The 14,116-nt window shown below is 35.9% G+C and overlaps 1 protein-coding gene across 1 annotated transcript in view; it reads left to right on the top strand.

Annotated features, from left to right (window-relative positions):
- LOC135699094 (glutamate decarboxylase-like) overlaps positions 1–14,116 on the top strand; it is a 47,836-nt gene that overhangs the window by 17,198 nt on the left and 16,522 nt on the right. The window contains exon 3 of the mRNA XM_065219283.1: positions 6,824–7,063. Coding sequence (XP_065075355.1) covers positions 6,824–7,063 — 240 coding nt within the window. The remainder of the gene's footprint in view (positions 1–6,823; positions 7,064–14,116) is intronic.

Raw genomic sequence — 14,116 nt, 5'->3', positions numbered from 1 at the left:
TTCTTCCTAAAATTCCCATTGTGCATCGTGATTTAGGGTATAGGTAGCTTCAAATAGGGGTAGTTTCTTGTAGATACTCAGGCGATGTAGCGACGTTCGTCGCCTGCATATGGTACAGGGATGGTTTGCAACGAAAAGAGGGAGAGCAAATATTTCAATATCAAAAACATGCTGCTGTTTGTCGTTGGTACACAATCTGGTGGTGATTGGCGACACTTGTTACAGACATTTGGTTGTACATTTAATTTCGTGTAAATAAAAGCAAATTTTATGGAAGCTAGGTTGGAATATGCCATGCGCTCAATGCTGGGCTGGAGTGCTTTGAGAATAGCAAGTTAAAATGCTTCAAAATTTTCCGAAGATTTCAAAGTGCTGCTCATTTTCTGAGTTTAGGCTATGCAATCTATCTAACATCTAACAGCCAAAGTTATGACTGATTTCCAATGGAAAATGGATGGTGGAGATAACATGTTTTTAAAAATATAAAACCTATTACGAACAGTTTAACTTGACTGAGTTTTGGCAATCTTACGATCCGTAATTTGAACTGATTATTGCCATTCGTCTCCATGTTTCGGTGCTCGTTATATTTTTGTTTTTCTTCTTCTCTTCATAAACGAGCCTTCACCTGCTCTCAACTTAGTGATGCAGTAATTGAATGCTGTCCATATCAGCCAATACATAAATTTGTATATTATTGGGAATCACAATGATACTCAAATCCCATGGAAGTCAACTGGACCAGAAATTGAACCGTCGACTCTGGTTTGGTAATACCGTACCTTTTCTGACTAGGCTATCTGAAGTCCCTTCTATTTTTGTTGCAATTTAATTTCTATTAGCTACGATAACCTCTAAACGATAAATTGATTATGAGATTATCGGAAACTAACGATAACCGCTAACCACTAAGCATTTCCAAACTAGTTTATGTTCTGGAGTTTATTTTTGTACAAAATTATATTATTATTCAAAATATGGTTTATATTCATATAGATCTCTCCAATTTCTCCATTTTTATGACTAAAATTCTGATTTTGTGTTTATATTTCTGATAATTACGATCACGCATGACTTCCACTCGAGCATCCTTAGTTTATACTTAGCTTCATAAAACCAAGGTTGCAAAGACTCATTTCAGCTAAAACAATGTTTTTCTAAATTATGAAATAATTAGATGCCATGATCAAATTTTGAATTGGTAGGATACAAGAAGAGGTTGCAAAGAATGTGTTTGACATAGTAAACCTGTTTATTTCACCTCATGAGAGTCACAGTCAGCGATTTTTCACAAACTCACTCACTCACTCACTCACTCACTCACTCACTCACTCAGCGATCAGCAAATCGCTGATTGTGACTCATAGAAAGCAAAATTTACAGGTTTTATGTTTCCAACGCATACTTTGTAACCTCTTCTTGTAAGTTACAAGTAAAACATGCCATCATACCATCTTTTGGTTTTATTATTCCGAAAAACATTATTTTAGCTGAAATGAGTCTTTGCAACCTTGCATAAAACCTTCAAATATCAAGTGGTTTTATACTTTTAGTATAAGAGTCGATTTGATTTGCGGTCTACACAGTTGTTTTGCACAGTTTGTTCAATTCAAATCTTAAATATGGGCGGTATTGTGTGTATTTTAAACAAGCAAATATATATTTTATATCATTTTCCCATCGACGTTCCCTTATACCCCGGACAGACTATGGCTTATATCATGTAACATAGGCTGTCTTGAAATGAGCACTCATACATAGGATTTCCAGTGAAAACTAGATGTATGAGTGCCCATTGCAAGGCAACCTATATTACATGATATAAGCCATAGTATGTACGGGGTATTAGTAATTTTAAAAATATGGTACAGATCCAAATACCAACCAAATTCCTTAAAACTTGAAAAATAATTTGGGGATCTCAATACAAATAGAAAGGGCAGTAAGGCATTAGATTATCTATTCAGTAATTCCATTAAAAAAAAGTTAAAGTGGATCTTAGAATTTCATAAAAATTTGTAATTTTTATCTAATTTTTTTTTCGCCTTAAAGTGGTCTCCAAATTTTTTTAGTAATTTATTTTTTATTTTTTTTTTATCTAAACATTTGAACCACGAACTTTTAGTTGTTTTGGAACAAAAGGTTTTTTTTTGTATAATATGGATATGGACTTTACTCGTGGTATTCAATTGAAAAACAATGATTATAATCGATTTTCATGATTTTCAGGGCATGGGACCAAAGGTACTAATTGCATGTTATATTCCCCCTTGAAAGTATACGCAACATAACAAAAAATCAGCGATGCAGGTTTATTTCGACACAATGCATGTCTGAGCAAACCCCTAAATGCATGACTTAGCAACCCCTGAAGAATGCTTTAACTGGCGTTGAAACGTAGGGGCGATTTGCAATCAGGGTACTTCTATTCATTTTGCATTGAAATTATAAAACATGATATAATGGAATAACAAGATATTAAAATGATTTTGTATTTGTAAGTTATATTAAGAGGTTGTAAAGAATAAGTTGTGCGCATAAAACCTGCCAATTTTGTTTTTGAAGAGTCACAATCAGCGATTTCCTGATCGCTGTTCGCAGTTTTTATGTGTCTAACACAACAACTTCTTGTTAATTACAAATACAAAACATCATTCTAATAACCCTCAATCCATAATCCCATAAAACACTTTGGTACTAAATAAATGGAAGTAGACCTGTATGCAATAATTTCGTTTTAATTTTGAATCGTAAGACTGCATAGTCTGAGTTTCGACAGTTAATTGAATCTCACAATCTAACACTCCATTATAATAGAACAGTTCAAATGTTATATGTATGGATGGAATTATATTCGATAATATATTCTACATGTGTAAAGTTTCATGGAACTTTTTTGATCATCCTTCAACTTGTCTTCAGATATCTTAACTTCTCTGCAGAACCCTTTACTCATCTATATGGCATATAATCGCATATCAATCCCATATGGATTTTCATCAATTTTAAGATAATAACGCTATCTACTATCAATAGGTATCTACTTTCATGTTACGTGATAAAACTAAGAACTTTGAGCATGAAAAATGTGAAAACAACATCAAGTCAGTTTGTCCCATCAAGAAAGGCATATCAGTCCCATCCTGAAATTCAATCGTCCAGAGGTCAAGTAATAGTTCTGCCTTTTGAATCGCCATATGTTTTGCTAATAGAACAAAACATACAAGGCAACTGCTTTTAGCTTGCTAAATTACCGATTAATTTACAATGATGTTTTTTTTTTATTTGCATGGAAATTGCTCTTCTTAACTTCAACTGCCATTTTCTCAATGCCTACTTTTTCCATATAGGACTGATATGGGATTATAGGCAGTATAGTTACTTGATATTTTTACAGCTATCTAAACTTCTCTGTGGTGCTCTGCAAGTTTCTAGGCATCTGTAGACACAATTACAATAACTTCTTATTGGTTTTCTGAGCTACTTTGCATTTTTATAAACATCGCTGCTGTGTGTTGAACTTTTCCGATGTTCAATACCTCCTGATGGTCGATAAGTCTATTTTTACCGAAAAAATCGGTAAAATGGTCAAGGTTTGCCAAGCATTATGAGTGTGTGGAGACGATGAACGCTGATACTTACGCTCAGGAATGATTGAACCGGCGTCTGCTGTCGATGATCCATCATCATGGTGGCATAGTATTATTTTGGCCGAGGGGATGGTCCGACATAGTGGTTAACATTCATGCCTCTCACACTAAACGTCACGAGTTCAAAGCTTATCCCTGGACAAGCTACGAATGACCGATAATGTTTTAAAGTGACTACAATACAAAAATATTTTGCTCAAATTTTGCACTTTGCAGGGCTGAAATTTGTTCACCTGACAAATCGAAACATACGAGGATTCCTAATCATTTTTTTCGTTGATTTGCTTTATGTCGATCTTGTTTTCCGTACTGAGCACCAATGCTACCGACGAAAGGGAGACAGCTCCCACACCTGAACCCTACCTATCGACCCATCAACTCATGGACCGGGGACCAACGGCTTTATGCTTCAGATAATCATTTTTCAAGTGTAATGCCGCGGATACACTTGGATGACAAACTATGAGCATGAGCGTTATTTGTATAATAATTATGAGCACTTTACAACAACTATGCAAAAACTATACAAGTGTGACCATGGATGTGCTCATAATTTATTATACAAATAATGCTCATGATCATAGTTTCTCATACAAGTGTATCCGCGGCATAACGATTACTGTTCCTCACGGTATTCGAAAGACATGGTATTTGCATTATTATTGTGGGGCCTCGCAGCCTAGTCAGTAAAGGCACGGTATCGCCTCGGTGGGTTCGATTCCCGGTCCAGTCGAGGGAATCTTTCGGGTTGGAAATTTTCTCGACTTCCCTGGGCATAGAGTATTATTGTGCTTGCTTGGCAAGAACAAGCATTTCACATCTCATTGAAATTCAAAACACTTCAAATCCATCGGTTTTGAACAGTAGTGTGATTCGGTGTTCAATACACTTGAATTGATAGAGAAATATTATCAACATTTCGAAGTTTGAAACACTAGAAATCAACTTGTACACTCAGAAAAGTTTACACGTCTGATCGAAATGTTTAAACACTTGATATTTCATATGCACAATCACATTTATTTTGAGTGTATTTCGGCATGGTTCAATGTGTTCTACACATTGATTTTTAGTGTTTCAAACTTTGAAATGTTAATAATCTTTATCCATCAATTCATGCGTATTGCACATTGAATCACACTACTGTTCAAAACAGATGGACTCCCAAGTAACATTGCAGGTTTTATCGCGGTTTTATAGCATTCTAAAAAGCGCATGGGCTTCGTAAAACATTCCAAAAGATTTCGAGTCATAACTGTAGTGCGATGTGATGATAATGTAAGCCACATTTTTTTTTTTGAAATATATTAAATAACTTTTAAACATTTTGCATCAAAAATTTTTCCACTTTGCTTGAGCTTTCGCATAATATTGTTTTGCTGACAGCCGATGGCTGATTAGTGCTGATTACTACACTGAAAAGAAGCCATTACCGCAGCACCCAGATTCCAAGCGCTGTAGTTTTTCAATAAATAAAAAAGAAGTGTTGTTTTGACAATTTGACAAAGATTAATCTTATATCAGATCGATGATAGTACAGCTAAGACTAGACTCAATGTACTTCATCATCATCGAAACTACATAAGTTTCGCTGATGTTGCGACAAAAGAAAAGAGTTCTTAATTTACTTTTGTCATTTTGAACCTATTTCGGACATTTTGCGGAATTAAGAACATTTCGAGGCTAAAGTCAAATTTTGTGGCATTCGTAGCTCTGAAAAATCACGAATTTACCCTGCCACTAGTTATCACTACAAATGTCTTTTTCGGTTTACAAGACTATGCAGAGTAAATTAGCTTCTGCCAGCTCTGTATACACTCAGCAATAATTTATTTCACCACAATAAAATCCTATTCCTTGGGAGTCATTTTCAAACCTTAAAATCTTCAAATGAAGTAGAATACCTTTTGTTGAGTCAATGTGATATTGTCATGTCCTGCAAAAGGACAACTTAAGCTCTTTCCAAATCCTCAATTAGCAATTATTCTGCAACGATGTTGAAGCAGGCACCAACGCGAGAAAAGACTAAGCTCTGCCATGCGGAATAACACGACCTTTTTATCTTTCTTATACCCTCAACAAAAATTTTGAAAATTAAGGAGTTTGTGCGTTTGAAGAAAATTCTTTGAGATAGGTTAGTTTTGAGTTACGGCAACTGATTTTGACACACCGGATAGGGACACATTTAGGACCGCACCACTAGGTGGATCTATGAAGTGTGTTTCACCATTCTGCTACAGACTACTATTCTCCCCCTCCCCCTAAAATGTCATGGTGGAATCAATTTGGGCATCAGCTCTTCAGTGTTTTCCGGGCCCCGTCATTCGTTTCAGTGAACGGGAAAATACCTTCGCAGATAAGCGTATCTTGCACAGTGAAGGACCAAACCGGAGGGTTACACTTCCCCCTCGTTTTGACGTGTGTATAGATTTAATAAAATAGCTCATTCTTGAAGGGATCTCGATATTAAAAGCCACCCTCCGGCTTGTTGGAGTGCGCCATTTATTCTCCCATTTTCGGCAATAAACGCTAAATAACGCAGTGGGAATTCCAACGGGAAAGGGTGGGAGTTTAATTGTGACGAGTAAAATCATGGGGTCATTATTTAAACCTTCCCAAACAGTAATTTGCTGGGTAACAACAATTGATTAGTGCCGTTTGCTAAATTTTTTAAGTCAGACGTCATACGAACGCATATCTTCTTTTTCTACAATGCAAAATGTCTCTTGTACATTGAAAAACCATAAATCATGAGCACATACTTATCGTAATCCTATGCTGTATTGAAAGATGCTCCCTTGGGGAACGTTTTCTTCCGACTACTATACATAAACTATAAAAAGCATACATTGAAAAGATAACTGTGGTGATATTTACTCCCATGCTTCATACCGTAGATCTTAGCATAATCATAAAAAATGGGTTTGGAAAGATATAGATGGTCATTTATAGTCATTTTTATCAATACCGTAGTTAAGTGATGAAAAATTAATGGAAACAAATCCAGTATAAGTACAAAACTCAAAAGAAGTCTGCACAATTTAGAGAAAATACGCGTATCGGTTATCAATTATAGCAAGAGGAATTAAGCGGGCATTAATAATAATTTTCTATTTACACGTCATCTATGTTACTAACTTTTAACACATTTTCCAATCTGATTTAATTCACAGACATTATTCCCGTGATCCAATCATCGGATTCGGTGGAAACTCGAGAGTTTCTGCAGAAGATAACGGAGCTACTCATTGACTATGTCAACATCCAGAATGACCGCAAGGAGAAGATCCTTGATTTTCACCATCCAGAGGAAATGAAGATGCTCCTGAACTTGGATGTTCCGGAGCATGCTGTTACTCTACAACAGCTGGTGAAGGATTGCGCCACAACGCTAAAATACCAAGTGAAGACGGGTAAGTTTAATGCCTACCGATTTTCAACCTCCAATCTTCCCACAAGGTATCCCCATTCCACCCTTTTCGGAAAAAATTACAACTCTTCACTAGAACTGAGTGGTGATGGTAATTGCAGTATGATGATCTCAAGGGCGACTGAAAATAAGGACAAGCACACGCAGGGCGGGAAAATCCTTCCTACACTGACAGGCCTTTGAATGGTTCCGAGAAGATGGATCAATCTCCCCTTTCAGTTTGACATCAGCGGAAACAAAACGGGAAGTTTCGCAGCCTCTCTTCTCTGGCCTTAACATTGTCAGCCAGTATGAAATGCTAGCTACGATACAGAGTAGCAGAGTGAGAGGGATTACAGTCAAAATAGCACAACAGACGTATATCCGGATCAGCTCGCACTTTTCGCCCCCCCGATTGATGGTAGCAGATGGTTCCAACGGAGCGCAGACCTTTCCGGATGGAGGGAAAGCATTTTGCTGCTGTCTGATTTTGATATTGCAAACATTCGTTCTGCCGATTGTTCTTTTCTCTCGTTGAAACGAGTGCTGTTTTGTCACGATTTCCATGTAGTCTTTATAAAGATGCTTCAGTCAGGAATATGCGTACTTTTTTTCCTGTTAGTAATGGCAGAACTTTAAGGTGTAACCATCTTCTTTTATCAATACATCATCTTGTTTAAGCACTACTTATCATTATCACACACCTGTCAGACACAGATTGCAAACCAGGTTGAGTTATGAGTTGGAGCTTCGTTGAGATAGTATTGAAATTGCTGAATAATCAGGAACTAATTATGTTAAACATAAAAGAAATGCTGAAAAAACGAAAAACACATCCCACCAATATCTATAACTATGGGTTTGAATAATATTGATAATAACCAGCAGATATGTGGATAAATGCGTCTCAAAATATTTTTTTTTACCACATCAACGATAATGAAAAGTGTTATACTGTGCTGATATGTTCAAGTGGTTTAATTTGACAAACTATGAGTATCGGTTTTGCAGTCTTGCGAAAAATCCAGGTTTGATTAATGTGTGTTGCAGTTGTTCGCTATATCCAAGATTTAAAACAATAGTCTATCCAATAGTTCGGATACTTGTTGTAAGTCCAAAATCTTTAAAACGATTCAATTACTCAGAATGTGTTTGAATTATTTCAGAATCTCTAAAGTAATATGGAAGGTGCTGTTTGATAAATTGGTTGCTTTGTTGAAAACCCTTAGGGGCCAGGTAACCCAGTCAGTAAAAGCACGGTTATTCCAAGCTGGAGGTGGTGGGTTAGATTCTCGGTCTAGTCGAAATTTGTTCAATCAAAATCTGTAGAAAACTGACGAAATAGTAGTAGTATGTTGGCTAGACTGATGCAAAATTTGAAATTTCCGCTCCACAGTGCTCAAACGGTTCCAAATTGGGACCTGATTAGCCTCCCAAAATATGAACTCATTTAGTGAGAAACTGACTGGGCACAAACCATTAGAAGTTTATTTGGGAATTACTATGAAGAAAGCATAATTTCGGTTCATATCTAATTCAAAATTCACCACTTAAATCTAATTTTAAAAATGATAGCTAAGCTTGTTGAAAATTTTCCCAGCTACAACTTTGTTCAACACCACTTTTCGATCAAATGTAAGGAACAAAAGTTATTAATGATTCAAGTCACTGATGTCTTATGATTATGCTCAATCAACGGTTCAGCAGGCAACATTGGTGTATATGGCGCGTAGAATAGAGGACAAAAATCATGGCTACTATGTCGCACTGCAGAATACAGTGTTGCTCACAATAGAATAGCAATAGACTTTGTTAACAATACAATATGTAAAAAGGCTAGAAGACAATGAACAAAAAAATTTGTTTTTCCATAGTAATTTCCATATCAACTTCAAATGGTTTGTGCCAAGTCAGTTTCTCACTAAATGAGTTTAAACTTTCGGAAGCTAATCAGGACCCGATTTGAAACCGTTTGAACACTGTGGAGCGAAAATTCCAAATTTTGCATCTGTCTAATGTTGCAACATTTTTGACGTCATGTACTAAAAATGTTTTCAAGATTCTATGCCTGTAATTTTCTGCATCTTGCACACTAAGAAAAAGTTTTAAAGATCCAAAAGAGATGAAACAATGTTAAAGATACAACAATCCGGGTTTTAAAAAATTTCATATATCTTAAATTTAAAAAAATTAAGTTTGATTTGGAAATAATTTACAATCCTGGACCAGAGTTGGTAACGGTCAGTTTGGTCAGTGACGTTTGACGAAAACCAAAATTAAATTGTTACGGTACAAAAATCATCTTTTCCATACTTCTTTCGTCAGTGACCAAGAGAATCCGACAGTAATCACTAAAAAATAACCTATCGCATCGTTTACCTTCACTTCTCGTTTTTCAATCATGCATGGACAACAAAAATAGCAAAAACCGTCAAACGTACATGTCAGCAGCCGAATTATCGTACTATGAGCGCTGTTTATTTTCCTTTCGCAATTCAATTTTCCTAAGCATTGAAAGACCAGTGGTGAAAACACAGGTTTGATAATCACAACAGTCGTGCTTCGAATCCGGTTTGTACCCATTTTTAGTTTTTATTGCTTCCATGATCATTATTTTTTATCATGCCACTTTTAATCATCTCCGAGTAACCGACTGATCTAAGAGAGAGAGAGAGCACGTATTGATCTACATGAAACGAAAATCAATTATTTTGTTCATGTGTTTCACTTATAAATTTTGCCAAAACATCAGCCTTATACATTCCATAAGACAAACCACATAGAAGAATGCATAAAGGGTATGTGTGACCGCTTATAAATTTCATTAGACACATGATCTTCATTAACTTTTTACAAGGGGTCTGCTTATTAGTTGACTTATACATTTTTTGAATAACCAGCAATAGAAATTTGCCAAAAAGTATAAGGAGATTTCTATCCGTGTAAGGAAGGGAGACAACTGGCTTCTTACTCTTTTATCTCTATCTCTATCTCTATCTATATCTATTGCTATCTCTGTCTTACTCACTTCAAATCGGCCAGTCACGAGCTGGTTCGTGTTTGACAGAAAAGTGGTTCGTTTTCGCCCCCGTATTGTCTTCTCTTCCTCTTGGGTATTAATATAGTTTTTTGCATGACGTAAATGAAAGATTGGAAATTGTTATGCGGTATTTGGAGTGCGACGAACCCTAATAAACAAATACCATAAATGAACGATAACCCACATTGTCGAACTTTTCCACAAATGGTTTGGATGATACCCCAAACATGTTGTTAAGGAAAATAACCATACCATTTTTATTAAGGGTGATGGTAATACAATATTCATCACTAACTTTGCTCTCTCCACATTGATGCAAGACAGCCCTGTTCTGGTCTATAGAAATGTATCTAAATTCTTGGAATTGAAATAATTTTCAAAGAACTCATAGTTAATCGATAAATGGATGATGCTTTTTATATATTTTTTTTTGTTTTAAACCAATTGTGAAATTCATGAAAAAAAAACAATCAAAAGAATATATATGAAGAGTATTAAGATTTTTTTTTTAGATTCACAGATACAAAAAAAGATCTTGTTTTGAAAAATAAATAAGACTACGAGTCTTCTGATTATTCTTATATTTTCATACTAGAGTTTATACTAGTATGATTCAAGATTCAAAACTTAAAGAAATATTCAAAATACCGGAGGATTTAACACACTAAAATAATATAAATCAATAATCTGAGGCATCGAAACATGAAATTTTCTTTCAAGATATTGATTTCCAACAAAAACGCGATACTCTACACTAATAAAAATTCAATGCTAATTTGTATGTGTCCTACATATGAATTTTCGCAATGTAGTAAACAAAATATGTGTCAGACACATAGTTCTTATGTGCACACATAAAATTCATGTGTGACCACACATACTATTCATTTGACTCATAAATTACATGTGCACTTCTGAGTGGATTCTGTTAATGTGTGGACACATGAAAATCATGTAGAAGTTTACATGGAAATTCACCAGTAAAAATATGTCAAATTTTATGAGTGTAGGACATTAAATTTTTGAAGATCTGAAATTTAAGACATGTTGCGATATTCTGAACTAAGTAACAATTTAATAATATTTTATAATCAAACAGATGGCTCCATTTAGAAAAATCACGCAACATCGTGTAGGCCACAAACCTTTGCACAAATGGTACTTAAGTGTACCTTTTTCGCAATTGACTCTCGCCGTAATATCTTACGGATACTTACACCGAGGCAAAAGAACGTAAGAATTCCATAAGAACTACATATAAATTTTAGCTACCAGAAATCGATATGAATTTCATAGATTTGCCTTATGAAAAATAATGTCGACAAAAAATTATTAAACGGAGCAGACTGGAACCGAAACCATGGACGTTGAGATTACGGGTTTTGTGTCAGAACCACTCGTCTGTCAACGGTTGGGAAAATGGAATGCCTACAGGCGTATAAGAGCTACCTTAAGTTAGACAAAAATCTTTCATAAGTCGCGAAATTCATATGTAACTTTCATGACCTTTCATGCCTCAGTGTAGTACGGCCCTCATGATCGTGTTATGGAGGACGCGTATGCACACGACAACACATCAAAATCTAATCGGCTAAGGGCCAAACCTACATGTTCGATTGCGATCGCATCACACGTACCCAACCTTACAATAACAATGAAAATAAACTTATAAGAACATTTTCAACTGAAACGTACCCACCAAATCAATACATCACAATCAGTGCGCAAAACATTCAGGTTCAATGAGTCATTTTCATATGAATATGAACAGCCATCTACCTCATCATTCACTGCCTCGTGACAGTCTGAATGATTGGGAAGTAAACGAGTCACTGACAGCAGAGCACTAAGTCAGCACGTTTACTCTTCCGTGATGGTACCCAATTCTTGTTTTGAATGACTACAGCGTACATTTTCTATGGAAAAATGCCTCAATTACATGCTGTGCGAGCGAAGGCAGTCAGTGAGTGACTGAATGTTTTTCTTGGCTCTGGATAGCGCAATGAATTGAGTAGATCAGTGCTTTCACACCTAAGCAGACAATAATTTTACGCTCCGATCACAATCACATACTGGCCGGGACCTAGGCAGGTAATAGAAAGGTGACACAGTAGGAAGAAGCGTTAGTTTGTTTACCAAAATGAACTATGCCCATTTTGTTAGTGCAAGTTTTGCCATAAGAAATGCTCTTCGTGTTTATTAGCGAAATTGACATCAAAGGTTGATTAATTGCGTAGGAAATCAGTTTGGCACGGCATTTGTGACCAGCATACACCTTCCGGTCGTATGAAGCAGGTCAAAAACTGTCCAAATACGCCCATAAAATTTTTTGTTTTGAATTTCTGTATGGCAAAATAGTGAACTCGTGAACATTAACGGCAAAGAACTCACCAACACTGGGAAACCGTGAGCTCCTGCCCACCTGTGATATTACCCACCTAGGTCCGGGACTGCATTGCCGAAGCTTCCACACATATTCAAGCTGAACATTGCATTAGGTCCTAAGTAACATTGATCGATTCTCTTCATCAACTTTCTCTTTCGTTAATTACTTGAGCACATAACCGTTTCTTGTTGTGTTTGTCGTATTAGATGCTAGATAAAAACTTCTTTTATCAATCTGTGTACTGAAAATACCTGGGAATGTCTTTACATGAAGAGAATCTGTCAATGTTACTTAGGACCTAATGGTATGTTCAGCTTGTATTTTCCTCTAACCAAACCTAAAACTGCACGATATGGGAAGAAGGGACATAGTGAACAGGTGGGGCATGGTGAGCTTCCTGTGCTTAAACCTTGGATTTATTATGGTTCGACACAAATCTCGATGAACATTTCAAAAGGTCCTATCTGCTTTGATCGATTCTCTTCATCGACTTTCTTTTTGGATAACCACTGCTATGCAAATAGATTTTGTGCTGTTTTTACCACATAGGTTCACATCTAGCGTCCTCAACGTTAAATACAACAAGGAAAACTTTTGCAACTGAGTTATTAACGAAAGAGATTGTCGATGAAGAGAATCGATCAATGCAGATAGGACCTTTTGAAATGTTTATCTAGAAGTGAATTGGTCATGAATCATTGCAATGGAGATATTGAACCTACTACCAATTAATTTGTTTCGAATAATTAGAGGTTTATGACTAGAGGGCGGAATGCTTTATAAACTTTTGACTACCCAAGTAACAATTTCCAGTTGAAGAAACGCTTTCGTTTTGATTTTGTTCAGCTGCATGTTGAATAATAATTGCACAATGTGTTCACCACAACTTTTATAAAACCCTTGTTTACACTGGTTTGGAGAACCTATACAACTGCAACACAAAGGTGTTGTCTAACGTATTCAGTACAACTTTTACCCAAAATCAATTTCTAGTTGAAGAAACACTTCCATTGCAATTTTATTCAACTGCATGCTGAATAATAATTGTACAATTTGTTTATTACAACTTCTGTAAAACTCTTGTTTATACTGGTTTGGAGAACCTCCCAACTAACATTTTCAGCTTTGTAAGCCAACTTTTCCAGCGTTGTACTGTAAAGTAGTTGAAAAGAAGCTGCAGATACAGCTACAAGCAAAAGCTAGCAAAATAGTTTTGGAGAGCGATTACTCAACTTTCTCACAACCATTATTCAATTTGTCAGTCGCACTGAATAACATCAGCCAATAAACGCTAATGTCACTTCTATACACACACTAATCAACTTTACACTTGTAGCTGCAAAACAAAGCTATCAAAGTGAATATATTACTCATTTGATGGCTTCTACACAACCAACAACTCTTGCAGAATAACATAAACATCAAAAGTGCTTTTTCAACAACTAAACAACCTGTACTCAGCTTATAGACTGTGTTAGAGCAACTTCGGAAGCATTTTCACAGTCAACTAGGTTTATTTTTAGACGTGTGCAGTTTTACAGCTTTTACTCTGCTCTTTTATAACTAGTCGAGAAAAGTGATTCATGTGCACTATTATAAAGCCTCTACTCAGCGATTTTGTTGTAGAAGGG

Source organism: Ochlerotatus camptorhynchus, unplaced genomic scaffold, assembly GCF_037179485.1.
Source record: "Ochlerotatus camptorhynchus isolate MF236.1 unplaced genomic scaffold, CSIRO-AGI_Acam_v1.1 ptg000009l, whole genome shotgun sequence".
Taxonomy (NCBI): Eukaryota; Metazoa; Arthropoda; class Insecta; order Diptera; family Culicidae; genus Ochlerotatus; species Ochlerotatus camptorhynchus.
Note: the sequence above shows the minus strand (reverse complement) of the source record. Positions and strands in the feature narration are given on the sequence as shown.